The sequence below is a fragment of the Rhinichthys klamathensis genome, unplaced genomic scaffold, assembly GCF_029890125.1.
Source record: "Rhinichthys klamathensis goyatoka isolate OS25496 unplaced genomic scaffold, OSU_Roscu_1.1 h1tg000035l_1, whole genome shotgun sequence".
NCBI lineage: Eukaryota > Metazoa > Chordata > Actinopteri > Cypriniformes > Leuciscidae > Rhinichthys > Rhinichthys klamathensis.
In genome coordinates this window covers 2,655,870-2,678,257 of record NW_026606583.1, presented here as the reverse complement: position 1 = coordinate 2,678,257, position 22,388 = coordinate 2,655,870, and the positions used below count along the sequence as shown (strand labels likewise).

Genomic DNA, 22,388 nt, shown 5'->3' with positions numbered 1-22,388 from the left:
TACTTTCATGGTGCCTTTTTGATATTTTTTGGAGCTCAACCGGCCTTGGTCACTGTCTACTCTTGTACGGAAAAAACAATGTGAGCATTCTGCAAAGCTCTCTTTTTGTTCATTCTGGGTGACCTTTACCTCGGAGATGACACATCAAACCTTGTATCTACAGTATATGCTGTTAGGCGCAGTGGACGCTGGCAGGTGTCCAAACTGACTGGAGCTCATTAGTGCAGGGCAGGTCATTCCCATTAATTACTCCTGAATACACCGCTCATATGCCTTGCTAGAAGAGCTAACCCTTCACTGTCCTTGTGCCTACAACAACCCAAAATGCATCTCCCTGACATCAAGTTTCACATGCACATAAACCATAGGGCCACGTTTGCACAAAACCACAGGCCGTTTATTTTTTTCTTTTTGTGCTCTGTTTCCCCACCAAAACCTTTGGCTCAGAGATGCTTTCCATTCTGCCCTTGTCAACTGCCAAGTTCAACAATTATCACTAATTGTGAGCCTGGAATTTTGTTATGGACTTTGTAAACAAGACCTTCTGCCAAGACCACAACAACACCCTTACTTCTGTAATTCCTACCAAGTGAAAAGGAAGGGACTTTTCTGTTTTGGATCCTGAAGAGTGAGCATTCCGTACCAGAAAAGAGCTACAACTGAAAGTGAGTTGGCAGTCGGTTCAGGAAGAACTACTACTGTGATCAAGCTTACCTTGCATAAAAATTTCCTGAACTTTTTGATCTTTCACCCAGGCTTTCACTTCTTCATGGAGATGTGGATAGTCCCTAAGAACCGGACTTAAACTGTCCAACTCATCCTGCAAAAAAAAAAAAAGGTAAAACATTAGCATATCACTAACAAAACTACAAGGACACAATGCAAAGTCGAAACAGTGCTGGAGTTAATAATGAACCCACTGACCAGTCCCAGCGTTTTCTTTGACCTCTAAATTAAGGGATCAACCACGCAAACAATCAATCAGATTTAATGTGCGCTCACATTTACTGCTGATTGCGAAATCAGCTTGGTTGGAAAGTAAACTCTGTGTAAATGGTGCTTCATGCATCGCTATACGATTGACGATTGAGCTATTTTGCCCAAATGTTGCCAGTGTGACCACACCTTTATGCAGCAACCATGTGCAACAATGTGTGAGAAGTGCGAACAAATCTCTCCTCAGATCAATTTTATAGGTGCGGTTACATTAGTGAAATTGAGTACAAAAACAGGACCAGTGTCCATTGCCAATAGCGTAGAGATCTATGAAGCACTGCTCACACAGAAGTCACTTTATTCAAACCATGCAGCTTTTTGTTGGTCAGCACAGCAAATGTTACCATCTTGAAAAATAGCAAAATCTGCATGGGGAACCTTAACTTCAATCGCATGGATTCCTATTGAAATGACTGGATTTCGCCCATTACATTTCACAGAGCAACAGTAAATGTGACTACACCTTAAATCTGAAATTAATCTTAAGCCTTGTTTACAGTGACAGCCGCCCGTAAGCAAGCTGTATGATTTGAGGTGTCATACATGTCTGTAGCACATACGGTGCAGGGCAAGATACTGTATGTCATGAAATGTAATACATAGGTTTAGTGATTTAAACAAAACCCTAAGCCTTAGTATGAGCAATAGCAATAGGCATTGCAATTACTGCTAACATATTTCCAGTTACAGAGAGATTTGAACGATCTGATGAAGGCCAGTGACCCAGAGAATCTGAAACAAGCACAGGAAAGCTCTCACACCTCAGGCATGGCGACGCTATACATTTCCGCTTTGCAGGAGCCCAGCAGTGAAACAGTGTGTGTGTCATGGGTCTGGCAGGGTGAGAGGGATATCCGCCCTGCACTTCCATTAATTGTTGATGGTGATGAGGAGTGGAGAGAGGGTGGGGGGCGGGGGCTGACAGGAGCTTCAGTTATTTACACAATCACACAGCAGGCCTAGTGAACACATGAACTGAGCCCTGGAAATATCCAATATATAAAATGACTACTGTTTTAATTGGCTAATCTCCATGTACCAGTTATAAGGTTCACACTGACGTTCATCAGGGCGGGTCAATACTGGTAGGTGAAGATACGTAAATATAGGTGGTCAATTGTTAATGTGCTTATTGTTATTATGATTTCATATTCTGGAACATATTGCCGATGTCATTGTGATGTCATGTTGTGATGATGTTTTTTGTTTACTTTTGGCGTGAAATATGCCACCCATGACATGTCTCCTTTAGGTCCTCCACTGTTGCTCATAATAAATGTCAGATCAGATCTGTAATTTAGAAGTGACACCTGCAAAAATGAGGCCATAAAGTAACATGTTTGCACTTAATGAGGATGTGTGTAGATTGGAAACTAAGTGGTGCTGTGGTTTGTCTTAAAAATATCGCATTGCATCACCAGTGTGGCTAAACTGTTGTATCCTCCTTTCCCTAGTGGCAACCATCGCATTACTCATGCACACATACAAAAGCCTTCATTCCAGTTTCTGTTTTAAAGCAAGAGCATTGCAGGGCACATGGTTTATTTATTGGCCTGCAGGTTTCACAGGGCACTTTCTCTCTTGGTGGCATCCAAGAATGGAATCTGTTAGGACAGCCTGGTTTCCACATTGACCTTACACTTAACGACAGAAAGAGGAACATCCAAATGAAACAAATGATATCCCATGTCCAAATGTTTCCAATCAGAGCAATGCACACTAGCAGGAATGAGAAGCAGCTCACAATCAGACGAATGACGAATGTTGTGACTAAGCACAATAAAATTTAAATCACAGAGCGAGACGTGATCTCATTCCTATAGTCTGGTCGAGGACCTTCAGCAAGACTTCAGCTGTAATCTCATCTCCTCTGCACACACACCCCCTTGTGAAGGACGGAGCAGATGCACTTTTCTTTCCATCCCACATCCCCCCCACCCCATTCCGCACCGGGCTGCCATCCATCACTTTAACAGCAATATGTTCCAGGATTTTCCACATGGCGCTGCGGTGGAAGACACTGCGAAACAGGGTGGTGCTCAGCACTGGGGGGAAAAGGAAAGTGCTTCCAGATCCAAACTCTGACCCAGATAAAAACAGCTTCCTTCCCCTCTCTTGCTCTCCGTCCAGCGGCCTGCAGCCTGGGTGTGGGGCTTGCTCTTTATCTCCAGCCCATCTCCATGTTCTCTCCATCCAACAGCTGCTCAGAAGTGTTCCATACTGTTCCCTGGCTCTCCGAAGGACTTACGTTTCAGAAACATCTTGTTTGTATTGTCCATGTGACAGGTTTCATTTATATTTGCTGTTCTCGGCAGGCATAAGCCACTGAAGTGCTCCTGCCAATAAATAAATAACAGTCTTCACTAAGATTTGGTGCCATGCAGACCCGTAAGAATGTGCTATAGGGTGCTGCCCGTAAAATGACACCATGATTCCTAATGAGGTCCAGAATCCCTGTCTGTGCACCATCTGTGTTTGCTGACAAACTGATGCTGATCAGATGAGACTGTGATTTCACATGGACCAGAGACAGAGGTGGTACAAATATAACTATAAAATGTTTCCTCCCATTGTGCAATTACTTCTGACAGCTATATAATCAACGTTAGAACTTCATCTAAAGACTAAAAATCCACACGGCCTGAATGATAACAATCAAGCCTGTGATCATGATGACTGATCTAACATTACTAAACAAAACTAGAACTGTCCATTACGTGAGTGTAACCAATTATAAAATGTAGTAACACTTTATTTTACAGTGTCCTTGTTACATATGTTACATGTACTTAACATAGTAATAACAGTAAATTATGCATAATTACATGCAACTAACCCTCAACCAAATCCTAATCCTACCCTAACTCTATAGTAAGTACATGTAGTTACTTAATATTACTCAGTACTTAGTACACAATTACACTGTAACAATGACACCTTAAAATAAAGTGTAACCTAAAATGTACATTGTGCAGCTTGTTGTTTGCAGTGTAGATGTGGCATTACACCATGTCCTATCCAGGTTTCCAGTGACACATTTGTAAATAGGCCAAACAAACAAACAAAAAAGTCTCATGTTTTTACCTTTTACACTTAGCAGCAGTATAAAGGTGTGGTCACTTCAGCAAAAGTTTTGGTGTGTTGTCAATTGTTACGATGCATGAAGCATAGCCCACAACCTTTCAAACCAAGCAGCTTTCTGTTGGTCAATGAGGCAAATACGCTTGACCAACTTGAACCTGTTGCAAAATCTGCATGGAGAAATCTTTTGCCCTCATTTAAAATTCCCAATCATGTGGATTCCCTATTGAAATGACTGGATTTCACCCCCACGAAGCTTTGCTGAACAACAGTAAATGTGACTCATCTTTTATGCTGTCTTAAACCAGGCACGACAAGCTATATCTTCATGTACATAAGTGTTTATACTAAACAACCATGACAGGCCTTTTTGTGGTGGTTGTTTCTTTCTGCAGTGACATTTTAGATAGTCCCACCCAAAGTTAAATCCTATTGCTCCAAAATTGTGCACCACATAACTGTATAAAGTTATATCAAATATATTTTGTACAATTTGCTTCTGGTAACCCGTTCAGATTTAATTCAATGGCAGATTAACCACAAATAGTTAAACTCTTACATCATCAGAAAAGCAGGTTTAAAATGAAGAGGTATGTGACATTATAAAAAATGGTCTCTAATGTGCCAAATTCAAATCAATATCTAGTCATCGTAGAGGGTGCAGCTCAGGCTGTTACTGTACGTCAGTGAAATTAACAATGTGTTCATTAAGAATGAATGAGGTCCCATTACCATCCCGCTCCACATGACTGAGTGCTCCTATTAGCATTCCTCTGCTTCCTTCAGTTGTCTCTCTCCGTCGCTCTTTTTCCACTGTCTTTGTGCACACAAAGGGCAGACGTGTTCCTGATCTGTCCCTCTCTGAAGAGCATAGCTCCTGCGTAAATGTCGTCCTGTCCTCTGAAGGTTCATGACATGAGCACGTGTCAAGGTGAAACGGGCCAAATTTATGCCCCACGTGTAACAAAAAGGCCTGTTCACAAATGTAGTCTAATAAAACATTGAATCATGCTTGTACATTTGTACAGTTTTGCGCTGCTTCAAATCACAAACGCACTTTAATAGAGCATTTCAGTGCATTTGAGGATGGATTAATGTTTAAAAAGTATGTTTTTCGGATGGGAGACGGGAGAGGAACATGCAGGCGGAGTGTTGCCATGGCAGTGGGCAGCGTGGGGAGCTGACACAATGCTTGCATCAGTCAGAGGTGTAAACAGCGAACCAGCGCACGGAGACAGGATGTTCCTTCCAGTGCTCAACAAATGCTTTTCAGAGGTGACGCATTCAGAGGATGAATCATTGTGCGGAGAGCTGGAATGACATGAAGAAAGATACCATAATAACGCCATTATAGTATTAATGGTGACGTCTTATAACAGAGGCGTAAATTTCAGCTCAATTAACCGCTGCGGCGTTGGGAAACCGCAAAAGCGAGAGCAGAAACCCAGCAGCACGTAAAAGCTTTTGTTGAGGGGCAGACGATGTGTGCGCTCCTGTTGCTATGGCAATACTACATACGTGATGTGTGTGGAAAAAAGCTTGTTGCTGGGGCAATACAAGTGTGTGTGCGCTGTTTGTGTCTTTTATATGGGTTAGTGTCATTTCAAGCGATGTGTTGCCGAGGTAATTTATTTAGCACAGTTACAGTGAGTAATTCTATACGTTGTGGATTAAATCATTCAGGGAGTACTGCAGTCTTGTGTATAAATACGCATGCTGAAACGGTAGTTGTCTGAATGTGTGAAAGTGTGTAAGCGTATGGGGGAGGGTGGCTGAGCCGCCTGTATGGGAGAGTGATATATGTTTCTTCATTAAAAGAGAGTGTTTTGTTGCATGGTATCTATGAATACAATTTCACACAATTGTTATAGCATTATGGGATGGTGGTGTTTGTGCACTGTGACTTATATATGCACGCTTTCATATGTAGGGTGCAAAAACAATCCCACCACTCAACACAGAGGGCGTAACACTAAAGGGTATTCACAGTGACAGCAGTTTGCAGCCATAAAGCGAATAGAAGTCGTTTGTTTTCGATGAGAGTTGGTGATTTGATGTGAAATAAGGAACTGACCATCAAGCATAGAACATAGTCCCAGCAGCAAGTCTTGCAAATCAAAAAAAAAAAAAGACATTTAATGTTTATAGTTTTTAATCCTTGAAACTGTTAGTTTGTGTTAACTTTTTTATTTTTATTTTTAACAACTTCTTTGTGAAAATACTATAATTGTATTACAGAAACAAGACGTTTCTATCTGAAGTATAAATCATTTTATTTTACAGATTTTTTTACCAAGTTCAAAGAATTTTTTCGAATAGGATTTATTTTCAAATCATTTATTTCAGATTATTTGAGTAAATATTATGTAAAATAAATATAAATTACATTTAAAAAATTGTGCACGTGTTATCTTTAAATTATATTGGTCATTGGCCAAGATATCTGCATCAGCCATCAAAAAATCCATATTAGTCAACAACTAAATATTTAAACTTATGTTTTATTATTATTATTATATTTAAAATCAATTTCTGCAGAATTTGCCCCAAAATCAGCCCTGAAAAATGTGGATAAAAGTCTAGAGACGTCATCTAGGCCTTAAAACGGTAGTGCAGACAGTACTGATATGGTTGAATACAGCTACTAGAGACCAACGGCACAGCGACTTTCCGACCTCCAGCGATTTAATGGCTGTCAGTGTGAATGTACCTTAACTGCCATGACAGCAAACAAGAGTGTTTCATTGTTACATTGAGTTCTCAAGTCCTCTATGCGGCCATACTAAGGTCAGAGTTCAAATTCCTCCTCTTCCATCCCACTCAAGGATAAACAAATGCAAATGCATGCCCAAACCCAATCCCCATTCAGTAATGTAGCCCACAGAGAATAATGAGTGTAAGTCACAAGCGTGTAGTCGTCTCTTCCAGTAATGCACACCATAACAGCACTCCTGTTTTCTCTTTCTCTCTCTCGCCGGCTGGCCTCGCACACAGAGCCTCAATTGTTGCAATTATGCCAAACAGATTCCTGGGCTCCAGCCTCTTCTCTATCCATCCCTGGATCAGGCTGCACTGTGGAAAAATAATCCATGAAGGAGAAAAGAGGCCAGGACAGGATGTGAGCAAGGCAGCTCATCACACTCCAGCAAGCAAACAACGCAGTTCCCAAGCACTTCGGAGGTCAGACTTTGAATTTTTAAAAGGAGGCGTTGGTTTTTGATTCCAGAGCAGGATGGTGTGTTGGAATGTGTGAGAGTCTCGTGAGAGTCACAGCAGCAGATCTGGGACTGAGGAATACTCCTTTTTGAGGACATTTCTCAGCTGTAAGAGGAACTGTAGAGAAGAAGAAATGCCTGCTTCCTCCTGACATGCTTGTGGTGTGCAAATTGTTAAATGTGAGAGTGTGCTGTCCGTGACTGTAGCACCATAAGCTCATTTTCACCTGAGAGTGAAACACTCATACTCTGTAGTGAGTTGTCTCATGGTCAAATATTTAAATAAGCTCTGAAGTAGCAACCTAACTAAAACCCCAAAAGTGACTGATACTCAGAGCCGATCCTGACCTCCCTGGGGCCCTAAGCAAAAAAAAGCTAACCTCCTACCTGACCCATGAGCCATGTAAACCATTTGCCATTGCCACACAGTCACACCTGACACCCCAGTGCTCGCACTACAATCCTCCCTCCTTTAACTAGTACTCATGAAAATGTAACTCCTGATATCAGATGTAGACATTGTTACTGGAAAAAGTGCATTATTAATATCAAGAAATCACATTTTAAATAGTACAAATTTGATGATATCAAAAATGCATCCTGTGAATGAATAAAAGCCAAAATGGTTTCCCAATGTCACTGTCTTTTAAATAATAAAAGCAATACTTGATACTTGATGGTTATTATTTACTGAGGGATGTGTATCCATATTGACCAGTATGTCCAGCCAAACAACATTTTAAATCCAATATAGCCTATAAATCAATAGTCAATGTCAATACAGTGCTTTCCATCTTGCTTTATTGCAGAGTTGTAACTAAACTGACTTGGAGACTAGCTAATCATTGTCTTGTTTTAAAAGTATGTGCCACTATAATGAGGAGTGCCATCACGTCCATATTCTTGTAATGGTTCCCACAGATGTTTTGCTGGAAAGTGCGAGTTTCATTTCGTGCACGCGCATATGAACGCATGTTAACGCGCGACGCGGTTATCTTTTCATAGCTGCAGTTTATAAACAAACACCGTTGCCCTTTGTTGTTTATCAAACATAATAAATAGTTGTATTTCACTCTCACTTTTTTTTTTTTTTTTATGCACAAAGTCACAGAACAGCCCTGGAAGTGGCCGGCATTAGCAAGCAAGACACAGAAAGACCAAAAGATGCACTGCCCCAGCTGGGTTAGACAGACTAGAGAGAGATGCACATCGACTTAACTTTACTGTTTTTTGCTGACATCAAACTTGGAGAGGAGAGAACACAAGTCTACCTGATCGCTGTTCCCGCAATTCACTCTTATGGTGTTTTTTTCGTGACCAGAAGGATAGTTCCGCTTAATTTTCTCCTCGATGTTGTAAACTTTGATTGACGCCCTTTGACACGAGGGGGAGGCGGGGCCTTGAGTAATTTGCGGGGCCCTACGCAACTTGCATAGTGTGCGTACAGGGCTGATCGGCTCTGCTGATAACCGACACACCCGTCACTCGGACAGCAACATGCATGTGCCCAACACAAATAGCGCTAGAGAGCAGTGACATTAGAAAATAGCTATAAACCAGTAGCTGACAAAGATTCTCTTTAAACTTTTGCACCACCATGGTAGACGTCAACCCGACCGTAGAGATGACAGTATAACAGCCCTTGTGGGAATGCTGAAAAGTACTTTCTTTTGCATTAAGAATGGATAATAAAACGCCATGACAAATGAAAATCGAGCTTAACGATCTTAAAGGTGAGGTCACATTAGCAATGTAGTTTTGTAGAGATGAATGAAGCACTGCTCACTCAGAAGTCACTTCAAACCAAGCAGCTTTTGGTTGATAAACACGGCAAATTCGGTTGTCCAACCTCAACATGAGTGAAATCTGCGTGGGGGAATTTTTCGCCCTAACGCAAAACTCTAGATTGCACGGATTCCTAATGGAATGGTTGGAATTTGCCTGTGAAATTTCACCGAGCAATGGTAAATGGAATGCACCTTTACATTAGCAATGTCACATAGCTAAAGGCTTAAGGCCTGTTCACACCAAGAACAATAACTATAAAGATGATGGTAACGCTTCCTTTTACAGTACAGTACTTACGTGTACTTACAGTGTACTTACCTAGAAAGTACTGGCTAATATAAGGTAAGTACATTGGTTAGGGGTAGGTTTAGGGGTAGGTTCAGGGTTAGTGCCTAGTTATTACCCAGTAATTATAATTACTATAATAAGTACATAGTAAGTACATGGGTAACAGGACTGTAAAAGGAAGCATTACCAAGATAACTATATTAGGATCCACACCAGCGGACGACATAGTTTATTCTAAACGCGTGCTGCCGTTCTGTCTCTGCCGCTTTAAATGCCCAAGCTCTTTAAAGTGGGATGGATTCGGATTGGCTGTCAATGTTTTTATCTTTCATCAGCTGGAAAAATCATTCTGAAAGTGGTTCCAACAATATTGGGCATCGATATTTTAGTTGTGGTGTGAACTCTGCTATTCTTTTATGTTTACTCAGAAGTTATGTTATAATAAGGCTTCTAACGGGGGAAGCATTATGAATGTTCCTATATTAATATCTTAACGACTATAAAATAGCTTTGAATAATGTATAGTTACCGGCACATGACAAGATTGTCACGCAATCTTGTTGCCTCTTATGTGTACAGATAGTGAGAAGCACGTTCAATGTGGACATGCAAGTGGTTGCCGTGGTAATGAACAATACCTGCTTGTAAAAGCAAATGAAAATGCGGCGACGGTGTCTCAGTCTCCAGGTGTTTAATTTATACTTTTTTATCAAATAACTCCCGACCAATCAGCACTAACAGTAGCTGCTGTTCAGTTTGTATACTGCTGCTCTCCTTCTAATCTCTATAAACCCATTTTAATATATCAGGACTCAATGCTAAGGTTTTTTTCTAATGGTTCAGATTTTTAATTGGCCTGCCAAAATGCATTTTGTTTTTGACACATGTAACCTTGTAAACAGTGCTTAAAGATTACTAGCGCAGCCAGAGGATGATAGAAAAAAAACTAATGCTGTGTTAATTGGGTAAAATATTGCGTAAAACTGAAAAAAATGTATCGCAAAATTGACCAGTTAATTTTGAGAGCCCTAGAAATAATATAATTTGCTGTGATCAACAGTTATTAGACATATGACAAAAAGAGTTGCCTACCACTGCAGTTTGCTTTGGGAAATACTAACTGGAAGCTTGCGTAGTCCTGAGATTTTAGTAAAATCTAGTGGAAAGCAGGCAGTCGGCATGCAGTGAGGTACCTTAAAAGGTAGCATATTTTTTCTGCTTACTAAAACAACCTTTTAATCACAAGCACAGATATGATATCTACAAATGTTGTCAAGTTTTGGAACACAGCTTATATCTTCATATCCCATCATATTATTGATATATTTGCAACATTTACTGTAAACGCATTTATTTTCTTTTTTCTACTTCCTGCAGAGATTAATCCCAAGCATCCCCATAGATTAGTCCAAATCACCTACGGAAATGTGAACACTGAAAGCACACACAGTAAACTACACCACTACAGTAGTCACAAAGGAAGGACCCTTTTCATTATTCCCCTCAAAAATATCACAACAATTTCCCCCACACACAATACGCCTAGGTTTGGGATCAGGGTGATGATATGAGAGCGAAGATAATTTGCTGGCAGATGGCCTTTCATTATCCGTCATGCAGGATGGAGGTGAGCCTGCAACGCTGGGGATAAAACATGTCGTGAATATGAATCCAGCAGTGGAGAGCATCTCCTCCCATCTGTCATGTGTGTTTGTTTTCAGAGCCTCTCTGCCACTGTGTGTTTTATCTAAGCTAGAATAATTAAGCTGTTTATGAGAGTGGCTGAGCACAGAACAATAGAAGAGGCTGTTTGTTGTCCTTATTAGTGCTCTGAGCATGAAGCGCCCATGGAGGCAAACTCATATAGCTGACCAGCTTGTATACACATCCACCCAGCAGCATCCATTAGTGGAAGCTGGAGGGAACGTATTCTGATGGCGGGTGAATACTAGCAAAGGATTTCGAGGAAAACAAGGGAAGGACAAACAACCAGAAGGTAGTTTAACCAAAATAAACCAGAATATTCATCTTGGAAGACAAGATTGATAACCTGACAAGGCTATTGCAGATCCCTACATGGGCAGAGATGTGAGAGGGGTCAGCATTTAGCTCAGTGTAAACACAGACTAAAGTAACATGTAATAGAGAATGCAAAGCAAATTAGACCAACGGTGTATCCGAAATCACATACTGTTTGAGGAGGTACTACATTTGAATATTAACTTACTTTGTGACCGTTTCGGCTACTTTTTTTTTTTATATACTATGTATTCGGACATACTACTCTTTTGGCGTACTGTTTTCAGATGCTATATAGTTGCTAGGGAAGTTTCGGACGCAGCGCAAGAGACTCTCACCTGATAGGGCTGAAAGGCTCCTTCATCCGTCAGGAAGTCCAGGTGTCTGTCAGAGAAGAACTCGATGGCTGTGATGGACCCAAACACTGTCTTCCCAACCAGAGGCTTGAACGTCTGTAATGACAAAAAAACACTCAGGTTAGTTAATGCTCTGGGCTTCAGAAGCTAAACAAAGAAAGAGCGTCATGCTTGACAGCTCAAACAGAACAAAAATAAGTTCCATGCATGCCTTTTCACCTTCAACCAACCTAAACAGTACATAATCACACTCTTTAATCCTGGGTGAATGGTCTTTTATACCCCAAGTTAAACATTTCACATTATTTTGAATGGGGGTCATCAGAACCATGTTTACTCTGGAGTTACTGCTGTGAATTTGCTGGAATGTAAAAGGGAACTGTTTACCAACATGCAACCAATCATACACTAACCTCAGTGCATGCCTCAATAAATATTCACATGGTTTGTAGAGTCAGAGAAACTTTCATGTGCTCTGTTTTAGTTTCAGCATCCGAGGAAACCGCTAAAAATGAGGAACCGTGACAGAAAACACACCTACGGGTTTCTATTTTTTGATTCAAACAATGGTATTACAACATCAAAAGTACAGTGAGTTCTTGAAACTGGAGTACCTAAAATTAATTGCTAACCCAAGTAAAGCATAAACAGTATGATACAATAAAACGAATGATTATAATACCCATTTGTTTTCCTTCTGGCTGTTCTTCCTGCCAATGAACCAAAAAACAAGGTGCTCTTTTTTTAAACCAAATCTTTTTTAAGACCTGCTGCACAAATAAAATGTTAACATTTAACAATAAGGTCCCTTTTGTTAACAGTGATTGCATTAGCTAACATGAACTAACAATGAGCGATATCATTTTTAAAGCTTTTATTAATCTTTGTTCATGTTATTTAGTAAAAATATAATTGTTAATCGTTTCATGTTAGTTTAGTTTAGTGTTACTTCACAGTGCATTAACTAATGTTAAATTCAAACTTTGATTTTAAACATGTATTAGTAAATGTGGAAATTAGCATTGACAAAAATTAATAAATGCAGTAGACGTTAGTTTGTGTTAACTAATGTAGTTAGGTCATTGTAAAGTTTTACCAATAAAATGGTATCCATACCATATCCATAATACCGTATAGAGGGTATGCGCATGACGTCACTGCGGCCGGAGTGAATGCGGTCACGCCCACAAGTGGCAAAAAGACTGAGCGGCAGCATTTGTTTTCAGCGTGAATGCCGTGAAAATCACACAAAACACATCTAAAACGGGAAAGAGCTTTGCGATTGACTGTACAACTAGATTTGACCAGAAATCTGAGGTACTGTATATTTTTACAGACTGCAAAAAGCTACAGAACAGACTATATTCTGCATAATTGGATGTTTTTAAATAAACACTGACAAAAAACTATACAAGTTTTAGGGCTGGACGATATGATGATATACAGTATAACATTAATGTAAGTGATCACTCGGATTTAGACCTATCTATATTGTTTTTATATAAAACGTTTACAGGCAAATTGTCTTCATTTATTTCCCCGGCGTCGAAATCAGGCACATATAAATGTCAGGAAACACGATTCCTGGCTGCATGTCAATATCCATGGATCACTGGATCTTTGATAAGTTGTAAGGAACACTATATCGAGTCCAACTTTTAGTTTAAACTGATAATAGTTTGTTTTACTCGCGTTAACGCAGTTTCCCCTATTAACTCCAGTCACGCAGCAGCTCTTCTGCCACTCAGTCCCGCTGAGGGGGGCGTGTTCCGGCGGGGAAGTGACGTTAATGCATTCCCTCTATGGATACGGAATCCATACCGAACACGGTATCCAAACCTAACAACGCCATACAAACTCAAAATAAATCATGTTTCTCAGATTCTAGCTGGGGCTCACATTCAACTGCAAAACAGGCTAACTGCAAGCTAAAAATACTCATGACTATGTATAGAAATTGGAATATGTACTAAATAATATATCAAAACATACAAATAAGAGGTCAGTCAATATTAGATTTTGCTGATATGATAATAATGTCCAATACTAGTAAAATCTATATTCCGAATGTGTTAAATAGATTTGTTAGTCTTTTCTCACTGGGTGAAAGAAGCCACAAGAGTATCCAGAAAAGATTTGATGCATGATGCAGGACTTTTCATTTTGAACAAGCCCAAACTATGGGACTTTTATTTTGAAATGTATTTGCTTTACTACCAGTAGCTGATCATTCAAAAAGACGAGGGAGATAAAATATGCATTCTTATCTGCAACATATTACAATATAAACACCAATAAGTAAACATTGCCATAATTCATGAACAGTAGATCATTAGCAATCGCTCGGCATGACTTTTGCAGTATTCTTTGGTTGTGAACTGCTCTGAAACCAAGAGCCTGTTTTACTTTAAACGTGTACCACCAGCATTTGATAAATTAAATCATTGTCTTTTGAAATTTAATAATCACATTTGCCTGTATCGCAATTCCTATTTTTCTGGCCCCATATTCAATATCTATTAAAATGATAATAAGACATTTTAAAGACCCACAGAAAAGCTGAATAAAATAATAAAAGGATGCAATACCACTAAAGAAACAGATGCATTTGTGTGAACTAAACTTTGCATGTTTGGGCTCTGAGAGAATGTTCTCACGGCGCAGTAAACATCTGCAGCTTCACCTTAGATCAGAGGTCTTTCCTGAGACTCTAATTGAATGAGAAGGCTAAATTGGCACTAGTATGACTACACAAGAACTGGACAGAGTGGACAGTAATTGGATTCATTACGAGCCCGGCCTCACAGTAGACTGCAGTTGAGCGTGTGTGTGTGTGTGTGAAAATGGCATGCCATCTGGTCGAAGTCTTCATACTACACACAGACATGACAGTCATGAGACTAGCTGCACATGATCAGCATCACAAGCTATTCTTCATGTCTGCTGGGAAGGGAACACTTCTACAACTGTGCTGTGCAACTCTAAACACTAAGTACCAGGAGCTTATGGATTTAGATGTCATTTTAGTTTCTCGTTTACGACATTCCTTCAATTCCTACAAGCATAACTGGAGGTCATTAACAAGTTAAGATTGTATTCATGTAAGAAAGAAAAAAAAGCATTTGTGACATTTACACTGCATTCTCACCAGTTTGTTTCCAGTGTAGCTGCTTTTTTTTATTTTAGAGTTAAAGGAGCCATATTTAAATAAATAATGTAACCCGTGAATAATTTAACAGCTTAAAAAAAACTGCACACACTGCATCTTATACAAGTGTGTGCATGTGATCTTAATCCATGCTGAACTTTTGGCTTCGCAACCGACCATTTCTATTTCTATCAACAGAGGTCAGATAGACATGCCCATGTCTGGCTGCCTCCAAAACAACACAGAGAAGTGAAACTTAACCACACTGACCAACAAGAAGAGTTTTAGACCAGTAAACACTAAGCGTCTCACCACCTATCTCTGTGATCGTGCAGTCTAGCGGAATAATTCTGATCGTTTCAGATTTGAGCTCAGACAGTCAGTATTGGCTTGCATGTCTCTCATTGAACCTGATCCTGCAGCAGCAGCAGGGGAAAGACTAGCTGTAGATTTACACTACCAAAATAAACCTTTCATCAGCCTGGTCAAGTGAACTGCTACTGAATTTGACTTCTATATGGAGAACTGACCTACTATTAAAACCCAACTGAAAGATTTGCTGCACATAGTTAATGGTTAATACTACTTTTAAGGGATCCAAAAATACAACTATAATGGAAAATTGTGCAAGGGATTATATCTTTTAGCTGAAGGATGGCACAATGAATTTGCTCAATAAAATGAAAAATTATTATGCATAAAATATTTTTGCATTGAAGTAGCCATTTTATAAGTAGTCAATGCTAAGGCTGTGTCGATAGTATACCATCACCAACTTATATAATTGTAATTCTTTTTCTTTAACATGTTCGATTTTTGCATCAAAAATCTTGCCCTGTAAATGTGTTCAGGATAGATGTAACACATGTAAACCAATATGCAAATCGGACCGCAAAGTTTAGGGTACGTAAGCAAAATTTTCAGAATGTGAAACTGGATTGGATTCATTCAAATTGAAGAAAATTTGTGCATGCAAAACATACCTAGTCTGTGTTACATTGAGCAGTAGTTGCCAATACCTAGCTTTACTCATAGTTGAGTATCTCAATCTTATTCTGAATTTTATTGACTAGAAACGAAGCGTGAATTTATCAGACTTGTAGTAGAGCTGCACTGCTGTTGTCTACCTCCTCTTCGGCGGATAGGGAGTTGAATCAAGGCTACATGAACACGAGCCGTTTCTAGGACAGATAAATATAGCAACAGCAGATCTACATCTCTTAAAGGAAAACCAGGCTTTGTTGTTCTAATAAAAACACGCAACATAGACATCGGGAAAATGCACACTTGATGCAGCTGCGAGAAGAAATGTAAAAACATCCAACAGTAAGGAAAATACAGAGTCCTCTGAGCAAGTCTGCAGGTGCAGCCTAAGTTTTACTTAATGATTTCTGAAAACAAGTAAAATCTGGACGGCCTCTGGAATCAATCAGTCTATTGCTGAAAGCCAAATGAAACATTCAACATTACCACAACTGCTGCAATTTGCACTTTACAGCCAGAGGATTTCATCAGAAACCAGATATCACCCCTGCGACACCTCCACACACAAACACAGACAAACACAGAAGCACAAAAGCACTTCCATGAGCGATTGCAACTGGGTCACATCTGCCACTTGTCATTAGGGAGTTACCTCTCATCACAATCAAGCTGGCAAACAGACAGCGCAATAATTGCCACGCATCTCCAGAATACAGAATACACCTGAGTGGATCCATGATACACACACACAGCCGCACACATGGAAACACACACAATACATGTCTCCCCTTCCCTCTGCAAGAACAAAAAGAGGCCAATGAAAGGAGGGGCTCTTTCAGAGAAAGCACAGCCTGGCCGTGGCAGACAAAGCATCTCCAAAATACGGTCCTCGTCTGGGCGCTGCGCGGCGGGCCGTAATTCGGCTATGAATATTTGATAAGGCTGAGTGCACAGGAATGTGCATGGAGCAGTGAGGGCGGTTCATGCATAGTGTGCTGGAGGCTGGGACGCTCCAGGACGATCTGATGAAGGTCATGAAGGAACGCCGACTGCGCTTACACATGCACGTGTGGGATCTCACAGAGAAGGAGTCATTAACAGTGACGGACTCTGTCTTCCTCTGAACACATAAATACATCTCTCTGTTGTCTCTTTTTCACTGACGCAAGCCCTCAAATCATGTGCAAATCGCCAAAATGGTGGGCTGCAAATTTCACACAATCTGCAAAAACAGTTGCAGCAGACAGCAGTTACAGTGTAAAAAAGGTTTTTTCTAATCAAGATTATTAGAGTACGTTTTGCAAGGAAATACCATTTCAGTTTTTCTACACCAAAATTTCGAGCTTAATTCAATGTGGTACTTGCCGTTTCTTTGTAATTATTTGTGAAATTCACTAACCATTTTTGAAAGAAAATTGTTTCAAAGTAAATCCTAGATTCATTTTTAGTGTATTCTGCAGACTGCTTAAATCACCACATGCACTTCATGTAATGTTACGACCACAAATAGCACCATGAATGAGTAACAACTGTTACTAATTCAGTTCTCACGTTCTCGTATGTTCAAAATGCACTACAGGTGTACTGTGCAGTAATTTATGTATACAGCCTACTATCTTTAGTGCCTTCTAAAAGTGTCATAGTGGGACGTAGTAAGTATGTTTACTTTACTAAGTGGCATCTTAAGTCATGTCTATTTCGAATTTGTAACTAAAAACAATTTGCATAAAAAAGGATGGTAAAACTTTATTTTAAGGTAACAGTTACACATTACATGTTCTTATAGTATTAACATTAAATTATTTAGGGCTGTCAGTAACTATTTTGGTAAGTAATCTGATTTTTTGTGAACGATAGCCTTTAAAATGACTTAAAATACATATATAATAACAATGAGGCAATAATAATGGGTTCAAATAATGTATCAAAAGCAAGAACCAACATGTACAGGTAGCTCATTATTATTTATGTAATTATAATGTAACAATGAAGTGTAAAAATGAAGTGTAACCAAATGCACTGCCATTTATCAATGTGGTTCTGCACGAACGTGTAATTGTAGCCCACCGTTTTGGCCAAATATCTGACGATCTGCAAAAACAGTTGCAGCAGACAACAGTTATTCCGCAGACTGCTTAAATCACCACACACACACCCTTCACGTAATGTTAAGACCAAAAATGGCATCACGTTCCCAATTTGCATATGAGCAGGCTTGAGCCTGCATGAAATACCTACCATGGCTTGATGGTAACATTTGGGCAACTCAGAGAAATGACATTATGATAGTGGTTTAGAAAAAACAAGCCATTTAGTGAGGTTAGTCAGTCAGTCATGTCCTGAGGTGTCAGTAACCCCTCATCTGCTGAGAAAAGTAGATTGCTCCCATTATCAATGACTAAGCTGCCTACACTGCAGGTGTGCGATGAACACACTGACACTGATCTAGATTTGTTGCATCATATAGCTTGCCGGCAGAGTTTTTGAACTCCAGCAGACGACAGATTTGTTGTGGAGAGAGACGCCATATCCAATGTTCCATAAACACCTGGAGTGTTTGCAGGGGGCTAGTTTCCCCCCAGGATGTCTCAATCACAACTGTTTCTAATTCGGTTCTCATGTCTCTGAGAGACTATGTTCAAAATACACTACAAGTATGCAGCTTACTATGCAGTATCTAATGTATACTGCCTACTTTAAATGTGTCACATGACCTCACTATGTAGCATGTTTATTTTACTAAATACATTCCAAGTGACAATGTATTTAAAGAAACCAATTTTGTGTAAAAATGGACTGTCAACATGACTGTCTGACCAATACTTCAGTCAGTTCTATTCAGTAATTTGCATACCTGTCCAACAAAACAGAAGCAATTATGCAGGATTTTCTCAGTCAAAATACTTGTGTATGCATTTCAATGTTTATGCTTCTTTTTTTCTTTTTTTGTTCTTTGTCTGTCTTTCTGTGGCTGCATCTTTGGCCTTACAGAGACTGATTCCTCCAGTTTCATAAATGTGTTTCACTGTCTAATTTTCACTCAACAACAACACTACGCTACTGGCATATCTACAGAGGCAGCAGCCAATGAGCGTGAGGATTCTCTCGTGAAACTACTGAATGCACTTTAACTCTTTTAATTTAAATAAGAACATTAGTCAAATTAAATTGTGGTTGGTATCCCTTCTGCTTAATTTGTCACACTGGAAATGGAAGGTCCATGCAGCTTTTTACTGCACATTTTGGTATTCCATATGTATTTGTATACTGCTAGTAGTAGTTTAGCAGTATGACATTGCGAAAGCACCCAGAGACAGAGAGCGAGCCGTACTATTCCAAGTAATACTGCAGTACACAAGATTTACAACCTCACCGCAGAACTTCATCCCCTTAAAACAGTGAAATTGAGCAGAAGGTTGGGACACCCGGCCAAGACAGCTCTAACGACCAACTTCAGTTCAATGGTCACTTCCTGCCTAATGTGTTTCTAAGGAGAAGTACAAAGCTGGCAGTATGTGTGTGTTCTGCTCCAGAGAAAGCTGCACATTCCCTCTGACATTTTAAGAAAAGACAGACTCATGAGAAACCACCACACACTGGAGAGAAAAACCCATCCCAACAGAAGGAACGGTACTTTCCCACTTTTGCCTGACAAATCCAACCTCACACTGACACACACACACACACAATAATTGAAACCCAACCAACATTCCCTCATAACATCCAATAATAGCACAAACACACTTTTATCATTTCAACCAATCTGAACGACAGACCTGATCAAAACAAAGAATAGACAGGAATTAAAGAAATAGTTTATTGAAAAAAGAAAACTGTGCCATCATTTACTCACCCTCATATTGTTACAAACCCATATGACTTTTGGTTTGAAAATGACTGTTCTGCAACAAGACTCTCTCATCACTGTTTTCCAAGTCTTCTGAAGCCATTACCTTTATGTAGAAACAGACTGAAATTTAAGTTGTATGTCCCACTTTCATGGTGCACTTTGACCTACTTGTGGACTCCCTCCACTTTCCTTGCATGGAAAAGAGCACTCAGGATATTCCTCAAAACATTTCCTTTTGTGTTCCACAGAAGAAATAAAGTCATACAGGTTTGGAACAAAATGATGTTGAGTAAACAATTGCCATTTTCGTTTTTGGGTGAACTATCCTTCTAAAATGACTGTTCTGGAACAAGACTGTCTCTAGTCCTCTCTCTTTCTCTCTCTTTTTCTCCCTCTCTCTCTCTCTCTCTCTCTCTCTCGGATGCGAGAGCCATAATTAGAAACAGCCGCACTATGCACAGTGGTGCATTGAAGGAGCTGTTTGCTAAATGGGTCATAGTGCAACCCTGCCCTTCCTCCCTCAAACACACACATACATACACCGTTTCAGGCAGTACACTTCTCAGTGGATCAAGCAGATTAAATGCCCCTCCAGACTTTGCCCCAGAGAGAGAGAACAGGAAGATATAATCAGCTTACTTTGCTGGAATGAACGAACAGGCCTGTCAAAACACAAGACACCTCCGCCTGCTATCACCCTAGCTGACACTAGACGACCCCTGTCCAACGACCAGCCAAAAACAGGCACACCATCCATCCCAGTCTTAAATAAGCGGGGGCTTTCCACACAGCTGCAGTTCTATCCGACACCTACGTCTGTCTGGGCCGCTCACGTGTCTTTCGCACTACTGCTTTAATAAGCATACAACCAAGAAAAAAAAACCTGCAACTTTAATTCTCAGTTCTGCTAGTAAACTCTGATCTACTTGGGTCTGTCCTTAATTGATTTTTGTGCACAAGAGAAAAGGCTTGTAGCTTTTGCAAGGCTCCGAAAGGCGCTTGTGCTTTAAACCAGTTAAGTTAGCGCCCTGTAGCTGTAGACACAATAACACAATTGACTGCACACAAGCAGATGGTTGATAAACATCCTGTTAGACGAAGACATGAATGATCCAACACGCCCTAATGTAACCGGCTCAACATGAAACATTTACCTCAATGTCTTCAGGCTATACAGTCTCAAAGTCGTAAAAAGGTTTATCTATGGAAAACAGGAGATTGTTTACCTCTTCGCTGGTCTTGAGGATGAGCCCAAGCCAAAAGTGGAGCCCGGTCAGTGGACATGCACCGCTCAAGTTAAAGGAACTCGAGTGGGACTCAGATTAGTGAGAGAAAAAGAGGAAGAAAAACAAAACAAACAAGCGCAAGTTTCTCTCAAAGGCGTCTCGTGGTCTTTAAAAGAAGAGGCGTGCTTTGAAAAGAGACCTTCCCAGCTCAGACGCTAACCACATGTCAGACATTTTATGTGGCTGACAGGAAACACAGAATGAGAGAAAAGCCTCCGCTGCCGCAGAGCTCAAAGAAACAGGGCGAGGAGGACTAAAAAGTGAAACGGACCGTTCGTTCGCTCACACGCTCCCTCGTCTGCTCGTCTCTCTGTATCTGAGCGTCAGACTGTTAGTGAGTCTGTCGTCAGCGGTGCCAGAGAACAAGTCCGATCCGTTCAGTGAGCGATGTTTCTCGGCCTGCCTGAGTCTGGAACTGGGTCAGGCAGCCTGCTTCCTCCAGAGCCCGGTTACACAAGCGGTTAACACACACAAACACTGCAGCGATCAGGAAGCTCTTGAGAGCCACGTACTGAAAGAACAAGCACGCACAGGCTGCTATTGTATTTTCCCCCTCGTCATGGATTTTTGGTTTGCTGTTGCGCAGACGAGTTTTTCAGTGGCTGTTTGTGTGGTGAGAAAATCAGTGTGGCACTGTAGAGAGTGAAATGAAAGAATCTGAGAGAGAGTGAGAGAGAGAGGAACAGAGAGGGTGGGGGTGGCATGGAGGCGAGTGTAAACCATGAAAAGGGCGTTGCTATGTACAATGTAACTAATCTGTCTGCCATCACAGGTGGCAGAGCCGCCCCACAGAATGACTCACCCCGATGAGCAGGCCACTATACGAGCACACAAACACACACACTAAGAATTAAAGGGATAGTTCACCCAAAAATGAAAATCCTGTCATGTCGTTCCAAACCGTATGACTTTCTGTGCAACACAGAAGTAGATGTGAATGTGATCAGATGCTCTTTAGCTGCAGAAATGACAATACAAACCCTGAAAGAAGCTCATATTACCCATGAGCGATATTTCAAATCTTCTGAAGTCACCCGGTACTGTAGTTTCATGTGAGTAATGCAACAACCCATAGAATCACTGACATCAAACCTTGCACAAAGCACCTTAACATACCATAAGCCAACCACAGAGGAACACAAGCAACCACCACAACCGCAACGTTCTTGTTTACTTTTTTTTTAGTCTTTGTATTGAATGTTAAATTCAATGTTGTTAAGTTAAAGGAGAACTCCGGCGCAAAATGAACCTTTGGTCTAATTACACATTGTTACCTAGTCAACCGTTATCTGAGATTTGTTTTCATGATTATCGAATGTAAATAGTTTTATCTCTAAAAACAGTTTAGCCTATAAAGCTAGTATAACGGTAGTATAT

The 22,388-nt window shown here is 40.3% G+C and overlaps 1 protein-coding gene across 4 annotated transcripts in view; it reads right to left on the bottom strand.

Annotated features, from left to right (window-relative positions):
• Nucleotides 1–22,388, bottom strand: part of jmjd1cb (jumonji domain containing 1Cb) — a 152,054-nt gene that overhangs the window by 28,152 nt on the left and 101,514 nt on the right. For 3 of the 4 annotated variants that reach the window (XM_056245865.1, XM_056245866.1, XM_056245867.1), the window contains exons 3-4: nucleotides 11,726–11,839; nucleotides 715–820 (exon numbers count right to left, since the gene is read on the bottom strand). In XM_056245865.1, coding sequence (XP_056101840.1) covers nucleotides 715–820; nucleotides 11,726–11,839 — 220 coding nt within the window. Of the gene's footprint in view, nucleotides 1–714; nucleotides 821–11,725; nucleotides 11,840–20,951; nucleotides 21,656–22,388 lie in introns of those variants that run through there. The other variant, XM_056245868.1, reaches the window with a different exon arrangement.